Source organism: Aptenodytes forsteri, unplaced genomic scaffold, assembly GCF_000699145.1.
Source record: "Aptenodytes forsteri isolate BGI_AS27 unplaced genomic scaffold, ASM69914v1 Scaffold349, whole genome shotgun sequence".
Lineage (NCBI taxonomy): Eukaryota > Metazoa > Chordata > Aves > Sphenisciformes > Spheniscidae > Aptenodytes > Aptenodytes forsteri.
The window spans coordinates 3,617,991-3,639,952 of record NW_008794452.1 but is presented as its reverse complement, the minus strand read 5'-3'; the positions used below and the strand labels follow the sequence as shown (position 1 = coordinate 3,639,952).

Sequence of the window (21,962 nt, the reverse complement as noted above, 5' to 3'; positions counted from 1 at the left end):
CGCGGAGGCGTCACCGCCCACGGCGGGAAGGGGCAACCCCGTCCCTGTGGAGCTTGTCCGCCCGCTCCCCCCTCCTCCCTAGGCTCACCCCGCAGCGCGCTCCTCCGCCGGGACGCTCCTGGCAAATGGCGGCTCTGGTGTGGCTTCGCGGGTCTCGGTATTCCTCTCGTCACAAGCCGTTTGAGAAACCCTCGGGCCTCTCCGTAGCGGTATTCAGAATATCAGATAGAGAATGCATCTTTCCGAGGAACAAACGGCGTTTCCTGGCACAGGCTTCACATTGCAAACGCACCTTGTTGGGCTGCCATGTAGCTGTACAGCACCTGGTGAGGCGAAACCCGCCAGAGAAAACTCGTACAAGTCTCCCTGTGAGCTCGTTTGCCAGTCAGGTAGCGTTACTGAGAGGTTCGTAGCGGCTCTCCGTTTTCTGTAAACACAGAACAGAGTTGAGGGTAAGAAGAGAAATATTTACAGGATTACAGCTTCTGCCAGGGATGTTGGCGTGCCTGCTGACTGCCTGGGAAAGGTTTTGCACCTGCAGGTTGAGCTTTTGGTAGGGATGCTTAAATGTATTACCATGGTACTTGAACTCCTGAGCTACGGGAAGCTGTTTTTTTTTGGGGGGGTGGGTGTTCAGCACCCATCTGAACAACAGCTGTTTTAAGAATGGAGCCTGCGTAGTGTACAAGAAACCTGATGGTAAAGTGCAAGAGTTGGGATTTGCTCTAATGACATTCATGAATTCATTCTTTTTCACATCAGTGTTCGCTGGTGGGATGTGCACAGCTAGTAGCTGTGGTGACCTGTGGTTTTCCAGGGATCTCTTCCGTTACGTAAATTGTAGAGACAATCCTTAGTGGCCAACCTCGATGCTGAATTGTGGACCATCACTGTATAGTAAATACGGAGGTAACCACGCATGGGCTTTCTTAGATGTAGTGTCTCTTTCTACCTGGAAGTCTTGTCTGCACAGAACTCGGCCACTTTCCCGGGACGTCTACCAACATAGAATTTTGATCTAAACTTCATGGATATAAATTTAAATACTGTTTTGTTTAATGTTACTGCTTAACATCATCACAAGGTATTTGCAGAATGGTTTTGGTGAATTTAATACAATTGAATCCCTAAGTTTAGTGGTAAGACCAAGACTAGACAGGTAGAATTTCTCTGTTGCAGGCCTTGTTAACCACAGTTTTTTAAAAAGTTCAAGTTAAAATTGTTGATGTGTGGTTTTTAGCTTAAAAGGGATTATTTTCTAGATAACTGACTTTATAGGTGGTATATGTAGCTGTAGAGGGGGAATTGTTTTTTTTTTTCCTGGTTCTTTCGGGTATTAACAACCCCAAAAAAGATGTACATGCCATTTCTCACACTACCTATTTTTCAAAAACAAGCTACGAAGTAACCAGATGTGAATCAGAATGTTTTTATTATTCTGTACGAATTTGTATGCAAGCATTCTTTTTCCTTATTGCAGGTGAGGCAAGATTCAGATTTCTTAAAAAGCACGTGCAAGATGCTTTTGTCAGCATACAAAGGACGTGTGACTATTGTTGTTTTGGTGCTTATTTATGTGAAGACTGCGTTCAAGGAAGAAAATGTGTACGTGATATAGGTGTATGATCTAAAGCTTTCTGCAAAGGTATTGGTGAGGAAATGATTCGAGGATCCTAAAACTGACTCTAATATTGCAAGCATTTATACATATTAATGATGTTGTTGCAGTAGTTACCCCTAAATCGGGAAGGAGTTTGGGAGTGCTTAGGTCCTCTTCTATTTCTGCAACTCTGAGCATGTGTGGGGACAAGGATGGAGCATGAAAAGCAAAACTCATTTTAGTTATGTTGTGCCTTGAACTTCTTGAAAATGTGTACTCTGCCCTCAGGAAGCAAACCAACTGAAGTCAGTTGAGAAGAACTGGTACCGGAAGATTTGATGTATTTTATGGGAATAAATTCAAATCGAGATTTCCAGATCTTGCTTTATTTAAAGGGCCATTTATGACTTTTACAAGTTGATGGTAAACCTCCTGTTATACTGAACCAGAATTTAGTTTCACTCTTGGCTCTAAACAAGCAAAACTGGTGATAATGTGTTGGGAATGAATAGAAACGTTTTGTTCGTGGCTGGGTACAGAGAACATATAGGAGATTTCCTCACTTCAGTACTGTTTGTACGTTCTGAGCAACACTAACCAAAATGTGTAGACACATAAGCTGTGCCATCTCCTGTGCTGTGATCCTCTTTCAAATAAAGTTTATGTCCTGAACGCAATCTTTATTTTTTTTTCTGCTTATTATATACAGGTTCTCTTGCTCTCCTTTTCTGATGATGCTTTGCTCTGTGAGTTGTCCCACTGAAGTCAGTAGAAGAGGTAAAAGACTGAGTTATTATTCAGTACCAGTATTTTGTGTCCTCCACACACAAACCTTCAGACTGTGCTATGGGACTCTTTGTGCCCCAAGCACTGGAAATCTTGGGGGGGGAGGGGGCACAAGTATGGTCGCTGCTGTGGTTTGGATCAAAGCCCCCGTTTGTTTGGTCTGAACAGACGAGTATAGACGGGACCAAGGCTTCAGCAAGCAAATTCCCTGTGAACAGGCAGCTTGCAAGTCGCAGGGTTTTGTTATCTGAATCCAGCTCTTGGACCTGCAGTTCACCGTGCAGCACAGAAATAGCCACTGAAAGCTGGAGGGAAAAAGGGTTAAAGAGCCTTCCCTTTCACCTTACGCAAATATGCAAGAAATACTTGGACAAGAACAGTAAGTCAGGAGTGCTGTTGGGAAGAGGGACAGCTGTTTGTTTTTTGTCCTCCCCCAAAGTACAATCTATTTAAATATTTACATGATCTCTTGCTAAAAGGCTTTCTTTTCTTTCCTATACTTTTCTGGTTTATTATTAAGTTATAAATGAGGGAGAGATTTGTAACTGCTAATTCTTCCACTTTGTTGAAAAAGTGTATCGGTTTATTTACTCAGAGAAATATGGTAGTAGTGTTTTCTAACAGATTTAAATGGTTTCACTGAGGCTTGTGCTTTGCTGTTTAATATTATCGCTTCTTTTCATGTATTCTATATATTTTATAATCTTAATAGGCTATCTGAACATACAGTAAAAATAGGAAATTTCAGACAATACATCCTTGAAGAGAAAGCAGTGGAAGACTAATATTATATGTAGATAATTTCAGAAGATTAATAATATAGATAATAAAATAAAGCACTTGTAAATGCGGGAATTATATATTCAGTATTTTATAAACAGTTCGGAATGGCCACTAGGTCCTTCACTGATGAACACACACCTCTTCTAGCCTTGGTCATACCCTGTGTATCTGTTCTGTGTAGACTCTCCTTCTAGGTCACTGCATCTAAAATGGCATAACTATTCAAGGCATCTATTTGTAAGTGTTAGTTTAAAGAATCAGCAATATTTAATGACATGAAACAGCTTGGATTACAAAGCTCTTGCAGGGATAGAAAAAGTAAAAATAGAGCTCCTTAGGCTCCAGAGGAAAGACTTCAGCAAGTGGTTAGTGTTACACCTAGGAAGTAATCTTTTTAAATCAATAGATCATAGGAGACACTACAGTTAAACGTGTCTGTAGTCTTTGTTGGACTGAGGCCTTGATCATTAACCACAGTTCAAAATTAAAGGTATTTCACTTCAATATAAAATGAGTTTTACAGGGAGCACGTTTTGCACACAATACAGACCTTCAAGACACAATTTGAAAGTAATTTAGCATGAGAAAGAGTCTCTATTTAATTTGAGACTAAGTATTTCATGTTGTCTTTTCATAGTCTTAATTTTGTCAGACATGCAACTGATGTACGAGAGGTGTTTGTTTTTGAACAGCAGTATGTATAGGTAGCCTTCAAAGAGTAAAGATTCACCCCTTTCTGTTGAAGTGACTGACAGAACTCTGAGAGGCTTTGGCAGGGTTGGTACTTCATTCTCGAAAGTTTGCAGCCCTGTAATCGTTATTTTGGAAGTAATCCTTACTCTCTTCTATAATTACCCATGTAACCCCCTTGCAAAGACTGTGGCAAAAGTTGCAATTAAAAATTAAGCAGAAAATATATTTTAGTATATGTAGGCTCAGATGCAGGAAAGCCTTTAAATACGTGCCTGATTTTAAGTGGCTTATACATGTGATGGCGTGATCTAAATCTCAAATTCAGCTAGATTTCAGTTAGTATCCAGAACTCTTTCCAGTCTGGATGAGACCCACAGTTTAATGTTGAAGTGACTTTGGCAACTACAAATCCCAGGGAGCATTGCCATTAGCAGGGTTGTTCAACCGGATTGGCATCCTGCAGGGACCAATGGCAGGCAGAGAGCTCAAGAAAATTCATGTGTGTCAGCTGCCAGTATTAAAAAGCACTGGAGAGAGCTGTAGACCGGAGTGGAAATTGCCTGTTTCCCTGGGCTACTTTTAAACCCTTGTGTGAGCTTTGTATTGATACTGTATTTTACATCCTCTGTGCCTTGGCTTGAAAAAGCCTGCTGGACTAGTCCAGATGGACGCAATTCTGAGCTGCAGACCGGATGACTTGGAAGATTACTACAAGTTGCTAGGATGCGATGAACTCTCTACGGTAAGAGCCTTCCCCACCTCCCCTCCAGGTTGATAACATTTTGAGTGTGCTTGTCTGTCTACAGGGGGGATTTGAAGTTGTTTACAGGCAGGACTATTTGAAATACATTGTGAACCTTCTTTCTTGCCACTTTTATCTTTTAGTATCTCCCTTCGTAAAGCTCAATTTTCTGATCTGTATACCAATGTTAAGATCCTAGAATAAGGCTTAGATTAAAAGTGTCTTATAAAACAGGATTGTATTATAGATACAGCTGAAATAATGGTTTATTCATTGGTTTAGTTCAACATGATATGGTTATGAATCATGAGCCAACTGCATAAATTTGACAACATCCAAGTAATATTTTGGAATATATTTTCGGTTTTAAAAGATGAATAAAGCTATTTATATGCAACTAATACAATGAATGTTCATAGCTGTAGGTCACTGATAATGCTATTGAGTTTCTCAGGTTTCATACATACTTTTAAAATTTTTCAAAAATTGTATTCATTGGTTGGGAGGAAAAACAAAAATCTCTTATTAATTCATCTTATTAATGAATTTTAAATACTAATTTTAATGACACTCAAATACTAGTTTTACTAATTTGTTTTGGTAGCAGATACATACTTTTCAATGAGATCTAGCTAAGCAATTGTTGAATGATTTGTAGCTAAAACAAATGTTCTTCTTCCTAAAGGTGTCCATGTAACATTTTTTTTGATAGTCTGAGTTAGTGGTATGCCAATATTTTTTAATCTAGTTGTTATATTCACTGGAATTGTGTTTCGATTTTGGAAAAGGAGTTTTGATTACTCTGCTGTATTCAGTGAGGATAAAAGCTGTATTTTGCTCAGTAAATTTAATCAGATCATAATTTAATCTGTCCTAGTGGTCAATTACTGGGAAAACACCTCTGTCTTTTCTGTCACTGAAAGCATACTAGTAAGCATCTTCGATCTGTTACAGAAGGCAATTTCAAGCTTTTCCTGAGATAACTCCTAAAAAGTCATCCCAGCAGAGGGCGGTGTTAAAGTTTCTATCTAGGCTTGTTTCGCAGATGCTATTTCTCATTTTCTACCTCACACTAATTCCTTAAGGGCTTAGCAATTAATGAATAGTTCAAGTGCATATGATAATGATTTTTCAAATTGCTTAAAAATGAAATTAAAAAGATGGAATAAATGCTAATGGGTCCTGAAAAAAAATCTGTCAAGTATTATTTGTTGAGAGAAGCAGCAGATGTTACTGGATTATTTTTGACATGGGAGTAGGAACTGAGATCACAAGTTGACTGAGTACCATGATTGCCTTCCCTCCGGATGGTGCACGCTACTTCTAACATTTAACAGAAATTTGAAGCATTACAGGTGTTTTGCAATCACAGTACTTTGTATATGCAGTCAAGTATCCGTAGCAGCACAGTCTTCTTTAGGCACATACAGCACGTTCCCAGCTGCAGTACTTTCATCTAAGCTGCTGAATATTCTGGTCTTGACCTGAACTGGTTAAATTTAAGCCCAAATAGTCTCAATTTCTACAGATTTTCCCTGTATTCAAGTAAACACCCATGTTCATTCTTGGCTTCTTGTAGAATTGAGCTCGTGGACACCTAGTTCATCTTCAGACTTGGGAGGAAGAGGGGAGATTTAATCTACTTCCTTCTTCCAAGAACAGTGTTATTCATATATAGTGGGTATTGGATACCTTTCTTGGTAAAACATCTCACTGAATATTTTATATAAATTTCATATATTTTGTATAAAATTCCTATAAACTTTTACTGATTTTTTTTTAAACTGAAGATTTTCATGCTACCCCTCTGCTACTGCACATTTTTTAACTTTGAAGTTCCCCTTTATATAACTAAGTTTGAGAGATGGTAGCTAGCTATATAGTAACCGGTTTCAACAAGTTCTCTGTACAATGTATGTATTTTTAAGTGTCTTACTGACTGGAAATATACCGCCTTATATCTACCTCTGGAAGAAGTTACTGAGAAGAGCAAAAAGTGTATAATTCTTGAAATACCACTGTAGACCACATTTTTCCCAGCATATGACAACAAAATTTGGCCAGCCAGTTGAGTGAACTGCAATTTTATTCTAAAGAAAAAATGTTATGAGCCTTAATTTTGAAATAAATCATTTAAATTGTAGATGGATATCAGGGTTTAAAGGATGAGGAATTTATATAAACAGCCTTTCTAGCATGGGAAAGAATAGTAGCTAATTGATACCTTAGGGCAAATTGTTGTGAAAGCTTAAGCTGTACTGGAATGATATAAAGAAGTTTTGGCTTCTGAATTATAATAAGAAGCAAGATACTTCGAAACATCTGAAAATTTGAAAATCTAAGCTGATGCCCCCTCCAGTGGTTTCCTGTATTTTTTAACTGTTAATACGTCTTTGTTTTTCCAGTGGTTGTAATACTTCATGGTACTGTAAACTGTGTGGGAACTTGTAATTAACTAATAAACGAATACATGCCAATATTCTAATATTGATAATGAATTTATTCTATTCCAAGCCAACCTTTTTGCACAGAAAATTAACTTGACAGGAAGAATGTGAACTGCTAGTTATCTAGCTTTGGGATATCCCAAATGGAAAAGTCATGTGATACTGGCTGAATTTCCTGTGAAGAGAATATGGAGAAAGCCACCCAATCCCACAAATTGATCTTCAGCAATCAATACAGAAGGTCTTTGCTTCCTGCAATGAGGCTTTGTTAAAAGTTAGAGTTGATTAAACAAAGTGAAGAGCAACTGAAGTGATATATTTTGCCTACGTGGTCAAATGTGAGGAAGGGGTTTTGCACATATGATCTTTACACATTTTTCTTAAAGCCAACTTGCCATATTGGATGACTGAGCTTCACAAAAACAAGAATAAGGATGAGTGCATGGAAAATGAATTAAATAAGCAGTGTCACTGACAGATGGGTGTTGTTACCTATTTTGCTTGTAGTAAAGCTTGTAAAAACAAATAGGAAACAATTTTTCAGATGTCTTTGTTGTTCCTCCCAACCCCTTTCAAAAAGCAAATTTGAAAATCTTTTCTGTGTGTATGTATTTACTCACTTTAAGTCTCGACATTCTGTTTAGGTTGAACAAATTCTTGCAGAATTTAAGATTAAAGCACTTGAATGTCATCCTGACAAACATCCTGGAAACCCCAAAGCAGGTATGTGTTCTTCCCTGTTTAAAAACAATCTATTTTTTTCTTATATTAACATGACTAAGATATTAAATTCAGCCTTAAAACTTCATATTTTCCCCCAATATATTTTAATTGTCATGTGTATTGAGCATATTGTCTTTAAATAGCAAGCTTTAATACTCTTTTCTAACACTTGCACACTCCTGGGTGATAGAGCGGGAAGACACTTTTTGGATTTTTTTTTTTCCTAGGACTTTCAATTTTTTTTTCTATCTCTGGCAGAACATCTTTTAATCCAGAAATTATTTATGGAGTGTATCCCTTTCTAGACCTATGAAGTTGGCTTGCTTCCATGCTCAGTGGCATTCAAGTGCCATACTCGCATTGACTAGTTAATTTGCTTCCACGAACAAGCCCATCAGGAACACATTAAATGTACTTTACTTTCTTTTAATGTAATTTAATGACTGGAAATAAAGAGAAGCCAGCACCACATGACTAGCCATCTGTTTGCAGAACAGCAGCTGACGTTTGCATTTATGAAAGCGTGCAGCTCATCATACCTGTGACAGCTAAGCAGCACCTGAGTTATCTGGAGACAATCTTACCCATTCATAACCACAGGATAGCTCTAATCAGTGCTCACTGATGTCTGAATAGTTTATATTCTTACAATAAAGGTTGTTCTGATCATAATTATGGTCCCCACCAAAAATTTGTTCTAGAATAATTAAATATGCTTCTCATTTTGATTAATGCACAAAACTTTCCCTTTGGATTCTTCCTATTAGTTTAACTATTAAACTGAACAACATAAGCATAAACTGAACACCATAGCCTACCTACTTGTGTGAGTTTGACCCCATCCACACCCTCCCCTGAGATAGCAGAGCTGGGAGTACAGCAGATGTTAAATGAGACCACTGCCTGGAGCAGAGGTCTCAGCAGGGCTCGGCTTTCCTTACTGATGTGCCATCCTAGCCCAGAATCAGAGAGTTGACAAGGGAGGCGGTTAAAAGGGGAAATAGATGGGATTTTTCACTTTGAGATTCCCTAACAAGGAACCCCCTGAGATTTGGTGTTTGAGAGACAATCTACCACCTATCAACAATAACCTGATCACTAATACTTAATTTATTCTAAATGATAGCACAAGTACCAGTGAAACCAATGGAATCAACTTTGTCTGCAGAAAATTCTGGCTATTGCAGCAGGGAAGTGAGACTATTCCAGTGCATGGTCCTGTTCTGTCTGTACCACCCCCCAGTCCCCTGCCCTGTGTCGTCCCGTCCCCCCTCCCCCCAATTAATTGAAACTAAGTAACTCGAAAAGGGAGGCCAAGTGCCAAATGTTGGAGCAGCTTTGTTTGTCAAGAAGAAATATTTTATGCTCTATTTACCTGAACATGCTGTATTTACTTTGAATACCTTTTTACAGTACTGGTGAAAGTTTACTTTATATTTTTTATTTCATCATCTTAAAGCTCAATAAAGAATAATTAAAGTAGAGCTTTTATTTGTTGACAACTAGTAACACTAGAAAAAGGAAACCTAATAGAACTGTCCCCTCAACCTGTTGTCTGTTGTTTGATTTATAGTTATCAATTTTGATTAGTGTTTGGTCTTAGGGTATTTAAAAATAAATCTAATTTGTAAACTGAAATAAATGAATAATAATAATAATAGATCACTGTAACATAGGTGACTCACAGATAAAATCTAAATCTTTATAACCCTTCTACAAGTAGTAACATGCAGGTGCATCCTTAGTAACCATTTAATGAAAAATTACTCTGTAGGGAAAAATAAGAGCTTTCATTCTGCAGTCTCGTATTCAAGGTAACATTTTAGCATATGTAGAAAACATACCTAATAAAATGCACAAGTTACTTCATTTGGACTATGTTTAGATTCCTCTTGCTTGTCAAATTTTGCGTGTCATTTTTTTTTTTTCCCCCCTGCTCATGTTTTCTTGGTCTTGTGCTTTGCTCTGACTTCCTTGCTGCTGCGGATGTTAAGTGTGTTCCTTCTAAGCATTATTACTCTAGTTTAATTTCCCTTTTTAAGGTTGTGTACAGGGGGCGACGTGTGCCTTTTGCCTGCCGTACTCTGTAAGTTTCTCTGAACTTAAATTTAGGAGATGTTGAAGCCGGTAGACAAATGAGCATTTTAGTCCTCATTTGAAAAGGATATCAGTTATCCACCAAAGGTGCTATGATCCTAAAACCAGCTAAAACTTTGCAAAGCTGTAAGCAGAACAACCACATACCTTTGTCACACAGCTCTCCTTCTGTCTCCTCTACCCTGTTTGCTGTAAGCCATTGTTGGCAGCTCCCCTTTCACATCTGAATTAATTTCTTTGAAAACAAATACTGGCTTTAGTATCTTTTTGGTTTGTGTTCTAGTGGAGAATTTCCAGAAGCTGCAGCAAGCTAAGGAGATTCTTACTAATGAAGAGAGTCGAGCGCGTTATGATTACTGGCGACGAAGCAAAATTACCATTCCGTTCCAGCAGTGGGAGGCCCTGAGCAATTCTGTGAAAACGGTTGGTGTTGTCAAAGTTTGGGCCTTCAGGAGGAGGGGGAGGTAGGGCTGGTCCGAGAAAATGTTGCAGTGAGTGTGGGGATAAGTTACAACACTTCTGCTGCAGTGGTGGGTTTTGGGGATGGGAATAGTGCAGAGTGGTTCTTGCACTAAGGAAGTTAAGGAAATTCAGGAAAAATTGGAAGGCTATAGAAGCCCATTCACAGAAGGGTTTTAGGCTAGTAGTTTTAGAGTGAATTTATCAAGTTGCTGCTTTTATGTGTATTATATGAAGTTTAAGTAACTTAAGGGCTATTTTCAAATGCTTCAGCACACTTTGCTTTTGTAGGAACCTTTTATTTATTTTCAAAGCTAGGACCTTTGTATACTACATTCTCCTTTTGGTATATTGCTTATCAGATGGGTTTTCATGCTATCTGATTAAATGAAGAGCTAACTGAAAAATCTAGAAGGTAGGTTCCTTGGAACCCTGGGCTTTACACAGGTCTTTGGAGGGGCCCTGCTAGGCTAGTGGGGTGGTTTGTGATGGAGACAGATGTTCTGAAGGTTGTTTTCCCTCCTAATTTTGCTAGTGAGGTAATTTGATAGCGTGTTGCTAGTAGATCCTAATTCCATAATGTTTGATTTTTTTTTTCTGCTTTATTAGGGTGAATGATAGTTAAAAGTCTACATGGTCAGATTTTAAGGCAGGTAAATAAATGTTTCCCTTGCCAATTCTGCCTGCCTCAATTCTGCTTAGGAGAGAAGTCTGAGAGCCTCTTCAACTAAAGCGTTATGCCTGATCTTAAATGTTTGCTGGAAGTATCCCATCAAGCTTAGTTCAGTTCCAAACAGAAGTCATTCTACAGACTGTAATAGTAAAGCTTTCCAAATTATCTTGTTTTCAGAGGCACCTTGAAGTCAAAGACAGCTTTGAAAATGGACATTTTCTAAGTCACTCAAGCCCTTTTAAAAAAGTGTCAGAAGTCATGACGGAAGAAACTGGACAAAAGAGCCTTAGAATTATTTGATGCATTTGTACATTTTGTTTTCCATCCCCACTTGACATAAACTATCTTCTCAAATGCTATTTGCAATAAGTAACCCCTATCCTATTGACCTGCAAGCTCCTCTCTAATATATGCTTTGTTTACCATTTATTACAACAATATAAGAAAGAAAAGAGAAGTTCATTAAAAATCTTTTAAGGCATAGGAATTAGTTCTTTATTTGTTATTTTTGCATTTCTTTAGTCCATGCACTGGGCTGTCCAAAGCAAGAAGGACCAAATGCTGGAAGCTCCTGACTTGAATAACAGCAACAACATAACTAATGAGATTTGGACCCAACAGACTGAAAACAGTGAAGACGGATTGTCAGATGGGAACAGGGAGCAAGAAGATGTTGCAATTCCTGATGTGAAACCACAGTCTTCAAAGAATCCAGACTCCCCAAGTAAGTGAAACCAGCAGTTACAGAAAATTGCAGTATCCAAGGATTGGCCTGAAATGGAGGCTTTTAGTCATGAGAAATTCTTCTCCAGAATAATATGTTTAGCTGGTAGTTTTTTTAATGTGGTTTTAGGTTGGGGTTTTGTTTTGGGTTTTATGTTGTTTATTATTTATTTAATTTTGAAGCTTTCAGACCTTTCTTCCTCCCTACCCCATGTTTGCTTGCTTGTTTGCTAGTAAAACCAAAAACTGGAGAAGAAGAAAAAAAAGTTCTTCTAAAACCATTATTTATTCAATTTTGAAGCTTTCAGACCTTTCTTCCTCCCTACCCCATGTTTGCTTGCTTGTTTGCTAGTAAAACCAAAAACTGGAGAAGAAGAAAAAAAAGTTCTTCTAAAACCAAAATGGTTTGCTGCTATATCAAAATTTAAAAAAAAGGCAATTACTTTCAGTTATTTTTTTAAAAATAACTTTAAAAAATGTTAAATAAAACGTTTAGGTATTATATTTTTTCTTCTTATGCAGCATTCAGTCCTTATGCACAGTTTGCATCTGATGAGTTAATGAGGACTAAAAATTGAGACTTGAAGGATTCTTTTGTATTTGAACAGGTTTTTTAAAAAACAGAGCATGCACCAGAATAAATGTGTATTTCACAAGCTGCCATCAGGCCAGTTAGTATTTCCTGTCTGTTGTTTAGGTTAGTACACCTGAATCAAAGTTTACTTACCACAATGGCCACCCTCTGTTCTGCTTGATCCTTCAGGAGTTTCATAATCTTAGGCTTATGTTATCACAGAACTATTATTAAACCAAGTCCTGTCATTTCTTCCCAGCTTGATCAAACAGGAAATTAAGTTGAACTGTGAGGGTAGCAAAACCTAATTTAATCTCAAACATTTGTGGAATGTGGAAAATAGATAAGAAAATTCTACAAACAAATGATTGTGAGGCATAACTGAACATTTTATATTTAAAAATTATGCTTTATAAAATTATACTATTTGCTATTTTTTGGTAATTAAATCATCACTGTATCCTTTGTAAAACAGTAAAATTTCACAGTAAAGAAAACATCATCTTGTTCCTTGTAATCACAGAATCATAGAATAGTTTTGGTTGGAAGGGACCTCTAAAGGTCATCTAGTCCAAGCCCCCTGCCGTGGGCAGGGACATCTTCAACTCGATCAGGTTGCTCGGAGCCCCATCCAACCTGACCTTGAATGTTTCCAGGGATGGGGCATCCACCACCTCTCTGGGCAACCTGTGCCAGTGTTTCACCACCCTCAGTGTAAAAAATTTCTTCCTTATATCTAGTCCAAGGTCTAATGGTGAGCTTTCTTTGCAGGCATTTTCTTTCTCATGTTTTTTTTAAGTTTTAATTTAATTTCCATAGATTTGAATGGAAAAAATATCAAACCCATCAGATGCCTACCTAATTTATCCAGTGGGAATATATTTATATTAATAAATGTTAATATTAGAATATATTTATTTGACAGGGCTGTATGCACTTCAGTGTTCATACTTGATGTTAGGATGTTGATAATGCTTTTGTTTTGGTCCAGGAAAATATATTATATTGGATTCCACTTTTAAACTGGGATATTTTGAGTTCCTGTCTGCTGGTCTGTAAGAATTATGGACTACAACTCCACGTAGCTATTTCGGCCTGAATAAGAGTTTTTAACACTAAGTCTGGTAATAGGTTTCAGCTTCCTGATATAGGAAGATCACATTTTAGTGTTAACAGCCCATAGATCATAGAAACATAGAGCAGGGTCTGAAAAACTCCTTTACTCCCTTGTGTGTGGAAAGGGCCACCTGTACCTTCCCTCCACGCTACTGCCTTTCATGTACTTGAGTTTTATCATGTCACCTCCTATCTCTTCTTCTTTAGATTAAGCAAATGCAATTTCTTCAGTTTTTCTTTCTAAGTCCTCTTTTCTGGACTGCTGTCGTTCTTGCTGTTCTCCTTTGGACTCTTCCCAGCTGATATATATGTTGAAGTTTTTGGTGTTTGCTTGAGGTCTTGTTCAAACAGTGCCAAGAATACAGAGGTTGTCCTGGCTAGCAAGAGCACTGGAAGTGACCAATTTTTCACTTACTTTTTTGGGGGAAGATTATCAAGTATAATTTCAGACAACTTAGTTTTATACATGTTTATAAGTATTTACTTGCCTCTCCTTTTTTTTCCCTCAGGATTTTCAGAGGCAAATTACTGGCACTTACGTTTCCGCTGGTCAGGGGATGCTCCATCAGAGCTTCTGAGGAAATTCAGAAACTATGAGATCTAAAATGCAAAATACGCAGGAGCATGAGATCATCTGTTCAACAATTCAGTATTTTTTTTGTAAGCAGTTATAAGTTATTTGTATTTTGTATTCATTCATTGTGACGTGAACATCGTTCGAATAAATGTCTTAATACTGATTTGTTAACACACATGCTATGAGCATTACAGATGGAGGTCTTTTTGTTTAATAAGCAAACTTTAATAGGCAAAGCCCTTTTCAGTATTAACATAAAGTGATTTTGTGAAGTTATCTAACATCTTATATATTGTTTCTTGTATTCTTAAATATTGTGTAATATTGAATAATATTTTTCTCAATACTGTGATGTTATAAAGAATGTACTCTTGGTAGAACCAAAAGTCAATGTTAGACTCCAGCATATCATCCTATTCAGTGATGGTCTTCCAAAAGCTATATGACAATGAACTTTAAACAAACTGTGCTTATTTGTAATCTGTGTACTCCGGTTCACTTCTCCATTGCATTGTACTTACCGTAGTGATTTATAATGCATGCATGCACAATACTATTGCAAACTTAACTTGTTGGAGAATTGTGATCTTAGGATATAGATGAAATAAGAACCTTCTTATTATCCAAGAAGGTCACTGTGGTAGATCAAGCACTCTTAAAAGTCACTTGCTTTCTGTCTTAACAAGTACACTTTTTGCACCAGCTATTTATTTTGGAAGGCAGTTCCAGAACTTCACTTCTCCAGTTAGCAACTTTCTTCTTCTTAAGATTTATTGGTGGACAGCTGATACCCCTTGTATGTGTGCCAGCATTGTCCTGTGGCTTAATAGTAATTTCCCTCCCTGCTCTGGCCTGGTAGACAGGGTCTTACCAGGGTTTTGTATGGTGAGGAATGAAGAATCAGGCCAGTCAGCATTAATGTGTACAAAATCTCACATGAAAGGTATTTGATATTTTGGGCAACTTTTCAAGTTCTACATTGTGTTTATTTATTTTGTATTAGCTTTCTTCTTTGTAAACCTGGCTAATGTGTCAGGTGTTGACATTGTGGTTTTGTGCAGGCAAGTAATTCCATCAGCAACAAATAAAACTGCATGTGTACAGAAAGGGGTTGTTTTCATTTTTTTAATTGAAATCCTCTACCCACCACAGAGATCCCTTTTGAATTTCTTATTGTTTGTCCCTTCAGTGGGTAAAAGCTTAAGGGAGTCCAGTTATGAATCTTGGGCATCTCCATGGAAAGTCTAATCTGAAAACTACAGTCTTCTCCCAACATGGAAACAATATTATGATGTCTGTCTCTCCCTGGAGTGACATGTTTGGCTCCACCGTGCAAGGGTATGATGTGCTCACTGACCTACTATGCTTCTCCTGTTTGGTGCGTATTTGCTATAAATTGTAACGCAAGTGCCTGCCAATGGAACCCTGATAACATGTATATCCTATTAACCTCATTAGTATATTGAGCTGGTTGTGTTTGTCCCAGTTTATAAAACCTCAAAGTACTGGTGTTCTGCTGATGCAGCTACATTGATCCTAGATTTGATGGCATCAGTAGCAATAGCTATTTTTACAGCACATCATCCTGCTTATCCAAAAATCTTTTTTTTTTATTCTATGTGCTTTTCCCTTGCATATTTTGCAGCTGAAAACATCATAGAGATGAGATTAATAATTCTCTGTGATATCTGCTAAATGTGATTATAAATTTTCTTCTAGTGCATATACTGCTTTCCTTTATATAAAGGTATTTGCTCAAGAAAGGCTTTCAATCCATTTTATAGGGAGGGACTGTAAAGAATGTCGAACAGTAGTAACAGAAGAAACTCTAGTTCATGCAAAGGATACAAAGTAATAGGGTACAATTTTTCTCTCTTTAACAAAAAGATGGAAATGCAACCAGCTGGAGTACTTTGAATCAGATGACAGCTCAGATTCTCCTCTCCCTATTTCGCATGCTCATAAAGGTAAAAGGGGGGGTAGTTGGATGGATGAGTTGGCACCTAACCAGCTGGTTTCCCTTGAGAAGTGAGTATACAATAGACCTTTGAACAGCAAACTCATTTTTCATTTCATTAAAACTGGTGTCATTATTAGCCAATTATTACATGGTTTGTTTTGGGAAAGCACCTTCAGATACTTGTTCTGGATGAATAATTGCAGGTATTTGGAAGACTCTTAGCCCAGCAAAAGCTGATGGCAAAACTTGCATTTTGCAACATAGCTGCTAGAGATCAGTACTCTAATTTCTGTTTGCCCTAATGAAGGGGGTAGATTATTAACTGGCGCTCTAGTACACTGCTACAGACTTTTTTTCTATTTATGTATATATTTAACTTGAAATTATCCAATTTTCTGTATTTCCAAAATGGAGTTGAATTAACCTATTCCTAGCAGAGCAAACCCAGAGGTACTGGAAAGCAAAAGGAAGCTGTGCAGCCTGTTTTGCTTTTGGGACAACATTGGTGGGACCTGACCTGTTGGCCAGTAAGAACAGTTAACTGGAATGAGTGGCCAGCCCAGTTCTCCCTCGTGTTAGAAAGAAATAAGCACTTGACAAATTACTCAGTGTTAGATCATTAAGGGCCCACCCCCCAAGCATAAACCGATTATCTTTTTTTAAGAATATATATTATTTTTAGAAGTTTTTTTGCTAGTAGCATGAAAAGATCCAGCAAATATCCCACATGACATTATCCACAATAATGTGCTGCCTTGGCCTCTGCACTGGTAAGCACATAACATACTTATGTTTAAATATTAATTGGAGCGGGGGTTGTAAGGTGGATCTCTCAAGCTCTGCGAAGATGTGATTAAGAGGCAACAGAGTCAAGTATACACAGTTTTTCAGGGGCCAACAGAGAACTTTCTTTGCAAAATGGAAACAGCTGCAAAAGGACAGTTGTGGGGGTGCGGAACAGCAGCAACAAACCCAGATGCTATATATTAGAATTAGGGTCTGTGAATCTCAAGTTGGGGGAGAGGGCAGCTACCTGCAAGGGGTGGTAAAGTCCCATTTTCTTCTTCAGTATTTCTTGTGAGTTGTTTAGATAGGTAACAAAGGGTCCTGAACCTTCTGGGTATCTGAGGGGTCTGACTCGGTGTTGACTTCCACCACGCAGCGATTGAGCATTACCATGCTTGAGTGCTTTGTTAGCTATAGCTCTAAATGACTTAGCTTACCTTGGTATGAAAATAGACAGACCTGTGAAGTGAGCCTAGATCCTCTGGAGTCTAGTCAAAAGTATTGATTAAACTTGGCCATTACTGGACTTTTGAGGGCTGATGAAATTTCAGCTGGAAGTTACGAGATAGCGGATGGGGGTGGCAGGTGGATGATTATGATAATAAAATACAGAGAATAGGGCATGTTGTTTAATACTGTGTTTCTAGGTCTCAAACTGTATCAAGCAGTTTTGTAGTATCAGAAATTAAGCAACTATTTAGCCAGCTGTTTACAATGAAACTGAACAGCTCTGGGGGGTTCTTGAATTATATAAAATTAATATATCTTTAATTACTGCTGTCATGCCTGTTCTTGTGCAAATGCTGAATATATAAGATTGAGAGTTTTCTAGTTCTTCACAAGCTTTTTGCTTTGCCAGTATTTGCCAAGTTGTTTTGCCAACATTTCCCAAGTGGCAACGTAAGAGTTAAAGTTTTGATGATGAATACAGATAGTATATGACTTAAAATCTCAGGCTGTGTAAAGCTGAATGATAGGTAAGGTTGTTTCCTGAATGCTTGTTTTCCTCTTTGAATGAGAGAGGAAAAAAAAAACCAACCCAGAAAGGCAGTTTATATGTTCTATAATATAAAGCAAGTATCCTGATGATTAAAACAGATACTGGGTAGCTTTAATTTCCTGAGCGTGAACATTGCTATCTTACACTTTCATATCCTGAAATGAGCGACAAGACGGCTGGTAAGGTAAGCAGTGAAGCTGTTGTAAAGCTGATGAAATTACACAGCAAAAGATAAAGCAGCTCAGTAAGTTGTCGGCCTCTGTAACTGTCAGATGGGGTGATATTTATCAGTTAGTTTATGCTGGATATTTTTATTGCAGCCCAGTGTACATGCTCATCCTGCTGTTACAAGAGTTGCCAAGCCTCCCCGCAATGCTAGGCACTGCGTACGTTTGTTCTTTCACCTTCGCTATATTAGTCTCTTCTCCCTCCCATGTTAATGAAGATGAGACTCTTCACGCGCTCTGTTTGTCCCAGCTTTGAAAGACTCATGTCTGAGCCATCACAGTGGTGCACAATATAGACTGGGAACTTTTACATGTTTTAGGTCTCTGATGGATATCTTAACCTGTCACAGGTGATGGATGCTGGAGAAAATGAATTTTCTTTCCTCTCTATTCCATCTTCACAGTGGTTTGCTCTTGCTCCCTTCTTCTGGTGGGGCAGTAAGGGAGAGGGGTTACTTCTAGAAAATGAAACTTGCTGCCAATGTTTGAAGGTTTCCAGTCTTGATGTGCAATGTGGTTCTCAGTGCTTTGAACAAAATTATTTGCTTGCTGCTTTGTCAAAACTGCTTCTCTGAAAATATTGAAGGACTCCTGGCACCAAAAGCAGACAGCTTTTCTAAGGAGATGCAGTTTGACTCTCAGGCATCAATCCTTACGGAAACTACATTTACTTTGTCAGGATTGTCAGAGCTGGTCCTTTACTAGCAGTTAATTTCCATGGAGCCCCCAAATTTATGCTGGGTAGAGGACTGTCAGCTCCTCCTCTTTCTAATAAACAACTTTGTGTCAATGATATCGATGGGATGGGGGGGAAGGGCAGGAGAATGAGCAGAAAGGCCCAGAGGATTAAGAGACTGTGCCAGCTGGTTGGGCCTGGGTGCCTTTGGTGCTTTTTGCTACTTGCGGTCCTTGCTTTCAAAAGATCTGAGTCTTCCTCAGGATTCCCATGTCCATCCTTGGCCTGCCACTGCCAAAGGACTAGGCTGCTTGCTTCAGTGTGGATAGCTGATGATAAAAAGGAGCCTGGACATCTTAAGCATCTCTTTGCTTAGCTGGCTGGAGGCACCTTGATCCCTGAAGGTACTGTGCAGTGGGCCTGAGCCAGGTTTGGGGAGGAAAATTGCACCAAGTGGCAGAGATAGGGAGCAGTACTCTGTTGAGCCCATATGTACCTTTTGGGGTCTGGACTCCAGCACCAGATTCATTACTGCCTTGCTCTTTCTCACTCTTATAGCTGAGGTTTAAAAAGGGAAGCAGATCAGAACAGTAGCACTTTAACTCTGCTACAAAATGGAGATGAAAAGTGACAAGAGTCAAGAGAGCACTGAACCTGGAACACTAGTGCTGCTGATGTGTATGTAGCTTTAGTAGGCTGTTTGGCAGTCCTTACTTACTTTCTTCTGCAATTACAAAAAAAAAAAAAAATTACAACCCCCCCCCCGCAATTAAAACCATATGGTTCTTCCCCTTTAGTGCCTTGGTGGGAACATTTTCATAAATCTTGCTGAAGGGTGAGGGTGGGAAATAACTTGGGTGTTCGCTGCTGCTCTTTTATTTTTCAACTGCAAATTTTAGGGAAAATTAGTTTCAAGAAGAAAAGGTTCACCAAATGCAAATACTTCCTTAGACAGAGGAGATTTTTGTTGCTTTTCTGACAGACTGGCCTCTTATTTTTCAATATAAAATTTAAAATAACCACATCTTTTGGTGTCGGTCATTTGATGTTTCCATCCCCAGCAAGGTCCCAGTGAAAAGGACATCTTGAAGTTGCAAACTTCCTAATAAATATTTATTGCGTTGGTGCTTTGTCTTCAGATCTATTAAAGCAATGAAACGTCTTTTAGAAATAAGACACTTAGTGGTCAGTAAAAAAACCTGGCAACTTCTTCAGTGATGCAGTGGAAAAGAAGGACTTAGTGCAAAGCTTGCCCACTGTGTTTAGTATTTTGACTCTCTCAATACTGCCTTTTTATTAGTTTGGAATGCTGCCCAAAACTGCATTACACAAAATAGGGTTTCTCTCATCTGTTCCAGATTACAGGGGTGGGTGGGATCTTCAAGTTATAAAAAACCAAAAAAGTTTAAATTCCTGCCTGATTAAAAAATATCAAGCGTTATATGTCAAAAAGGAGTTATATATTTTTTTAATTTGTTATTGGAAATGTGCACACTCACTAAAAGTTGTGATATTTTGCAGAGTGACTAATGTTGTACTGCTCTACCCACACAATTTTAAGCTGCTGTTAGAATACAAACATCCTAAGGTGAAAGTAGCACAGGTACTGCACCTTAGCAAAGGATGCTTAAGTAGGTACTCTTGAATTTAAAAACTGCCTCTTCTGCAACATCTGAGATAAGATGTCTGATTCCAGTATGCCTTGGCACGTACCTTCACACGTGAGAACTTAAGGGAAATGCCTAATGTCATGGTCACGTATTACATGGTACCATTGTCAGTTATTTACCAGTTTAAGATTCCCTCTAAAGTGTAACCTCTAACACTTGCATATGCCCTACAGAAACAAACACCCAAACCTGAAATCCCTGGAAGCCTTGTTAGGGACCACTTTGAAATGTTCATTTTGTTGCCAGCTTGAACAATTGTTTGTTTGTCCCTTCTTTCTTTTATTTTGTTCTGAGCAGGGATCTTTCAATGTTTCCTCTTCTTCCCCTGCCTCCATTTTCTGATTAAATTAAGTTGCACTAACAAAACGATGCTAGAAAGAATGGTTTTGCATGTGTGTTTGTGTTGGGTTTTTGCCTTGTCTTTAAAACAGATAGGAGTGAAAAGTGGTTGTTCCTACTCTAGCCTATTTTGGCCTCTGTGGAAATGGCCTTTTTCTTATTTCCAGCCTTCTCTAACCTGACTTCGCAAATTTTTCAGCTCTTTGCTAATGCTGGGGTCACACACAGGAGGAGATTGACACATCTGAGTGGTGAAAAGGTCAGTTTAAGCCAGTCAGGAAGGGGGGGGAGGCGGTCAGTTTAAGCCAGTCAGGAAGGGGGGGGGAGGCGGGGACGGGCGTGTGTGTGTGTGTGTGTAGGGGGAAATGCCTTGTTCTTATGTTTTTCCTGGTTATTAGTTGCATAATAACTTATGTGGTTTTTTTTTTTTTCCCCCTCACTGCCAGACTCTGTGTGTATGTGCTTCATGCCTGTGCAGAAGACCAGAAAGGACAGGAAAAGATGATCTAGGACCCCCTCACTGGAGGTCTAGGAGTAATCACACCAGCTTCCTTCATGAAAGGGAAGGTTTGACAGAGCAAATGCATTCAATTTAGAGTAGTCTGCCGCTGACTTTTTTTTTTTTTGTATCAGCTGTAGGACATGGGAGCAGGACAATAGCCCTTTGGGCAAGTAGAGACACTGTCTGTGTAATGCATTGGATTAACCCTGAGCTTTGCACTTGGGCAGTGCCTGCCCTGTCTACAGAGGACTTAGGTGGTGAGCTGTGGAAAGAACACTGATCCCAACGTGCCCTTGTCCCACCTCCACTGAGCGCTGTTTATCACAAGTATTTTAGATGCAATGATGGAAACTTGCCCTGGCACCTATTGCTGCTTTGGTACTGCTTTTATTTCTTGACAGAAGCAGGGGAGAAGTGTGTAGGCATGGCCTAACAAGTTGCAATAGGATAAATACTAGATAGTCCCTCTTGTTACTGCAGAGGCACACTTAACAGCGAGAGCAGACACAAGCACTAAAACCTTCACCTTATAAGCAGTAAGGGAGGACAGAAGGAAAAAGTAAGCCCCCACGGGCCGCAGCGAGCAGGGTTCGAACCTGCGCGGGGAGACCCCATTGGATTTCAAGTCCAACGCCTTAACCACTCGGCCATCGCTGCTGCTGGTGACAATCTTACCGGCCTGAAATCCTTATCGAGCGCTCCGGCGGCGGAAGTTCACGCCCTCAACCGTGCGAGGAGCCAATGGGCGCCGTCGCGTCTCACCGCCGCACACCGTCCTGCAGCCCGGCCGGGGCGAGGCGCGGCGGCGC

General features: G+C 39.0%; 1 protein-coding gene and 1 non-coding gene across 3 annotated transcripts; one reads left to right on the top strand and one right to left on the bottom strand.

The window, feature by feature from the left end:
• Positions 1-2,725: 2,725 nt before the first annotated feature.
• On the top strand, positions 2,726-15,089 carry DNAJC12 (DnaJ heat shock protein family (Hsp40) member C12). 2 transcript variants are annotated; one of them, XM_009290521.2, is made up of 6 exons: positions 2,726-2,765; positions 4,509-4,604; positions 7,696-7,774; positions 10,155-10,294; positions 11,526-11,727; positions 13,926-15,089. In XM_009290521.2, exons 2-6 carry the CDS (start codon positions 4,527-4,529, stop codon positions 14,018-14,020), a joined length of 594 nt encoding a protein of 197 aa, XP_009288796.1. In that variant the 5' UTR covers positions 2,726-2,765; positions 4,509-4,526; the 3' UTR covers positions 14,021-15,089. The 2 variants fall into 2 exon arrangements, with proteins under 2 accessions (XP_009288796.1, XP_009288797.1); XM_009290522.2 differs by lacking the exons at positions 2,726-2,765; positions 13,926-15,089 and adding an exon at positions 10,940-10,983 and having other exon boundaries at positions 4,388-4,604; positions 11,526-11,585.
• A 6,639-nt stretch (positions 15,090-21,728) lies between these two features.
• TRNAS-UGA lies at positions 21,729-21,810 on the bottom strand. The gene has a single exon. It is a non-coding gene; the product is annotated as a tRNA-Ser (tRNA).
• Positions 21,811-21,962: the final 152 nt, after the last annotated feature.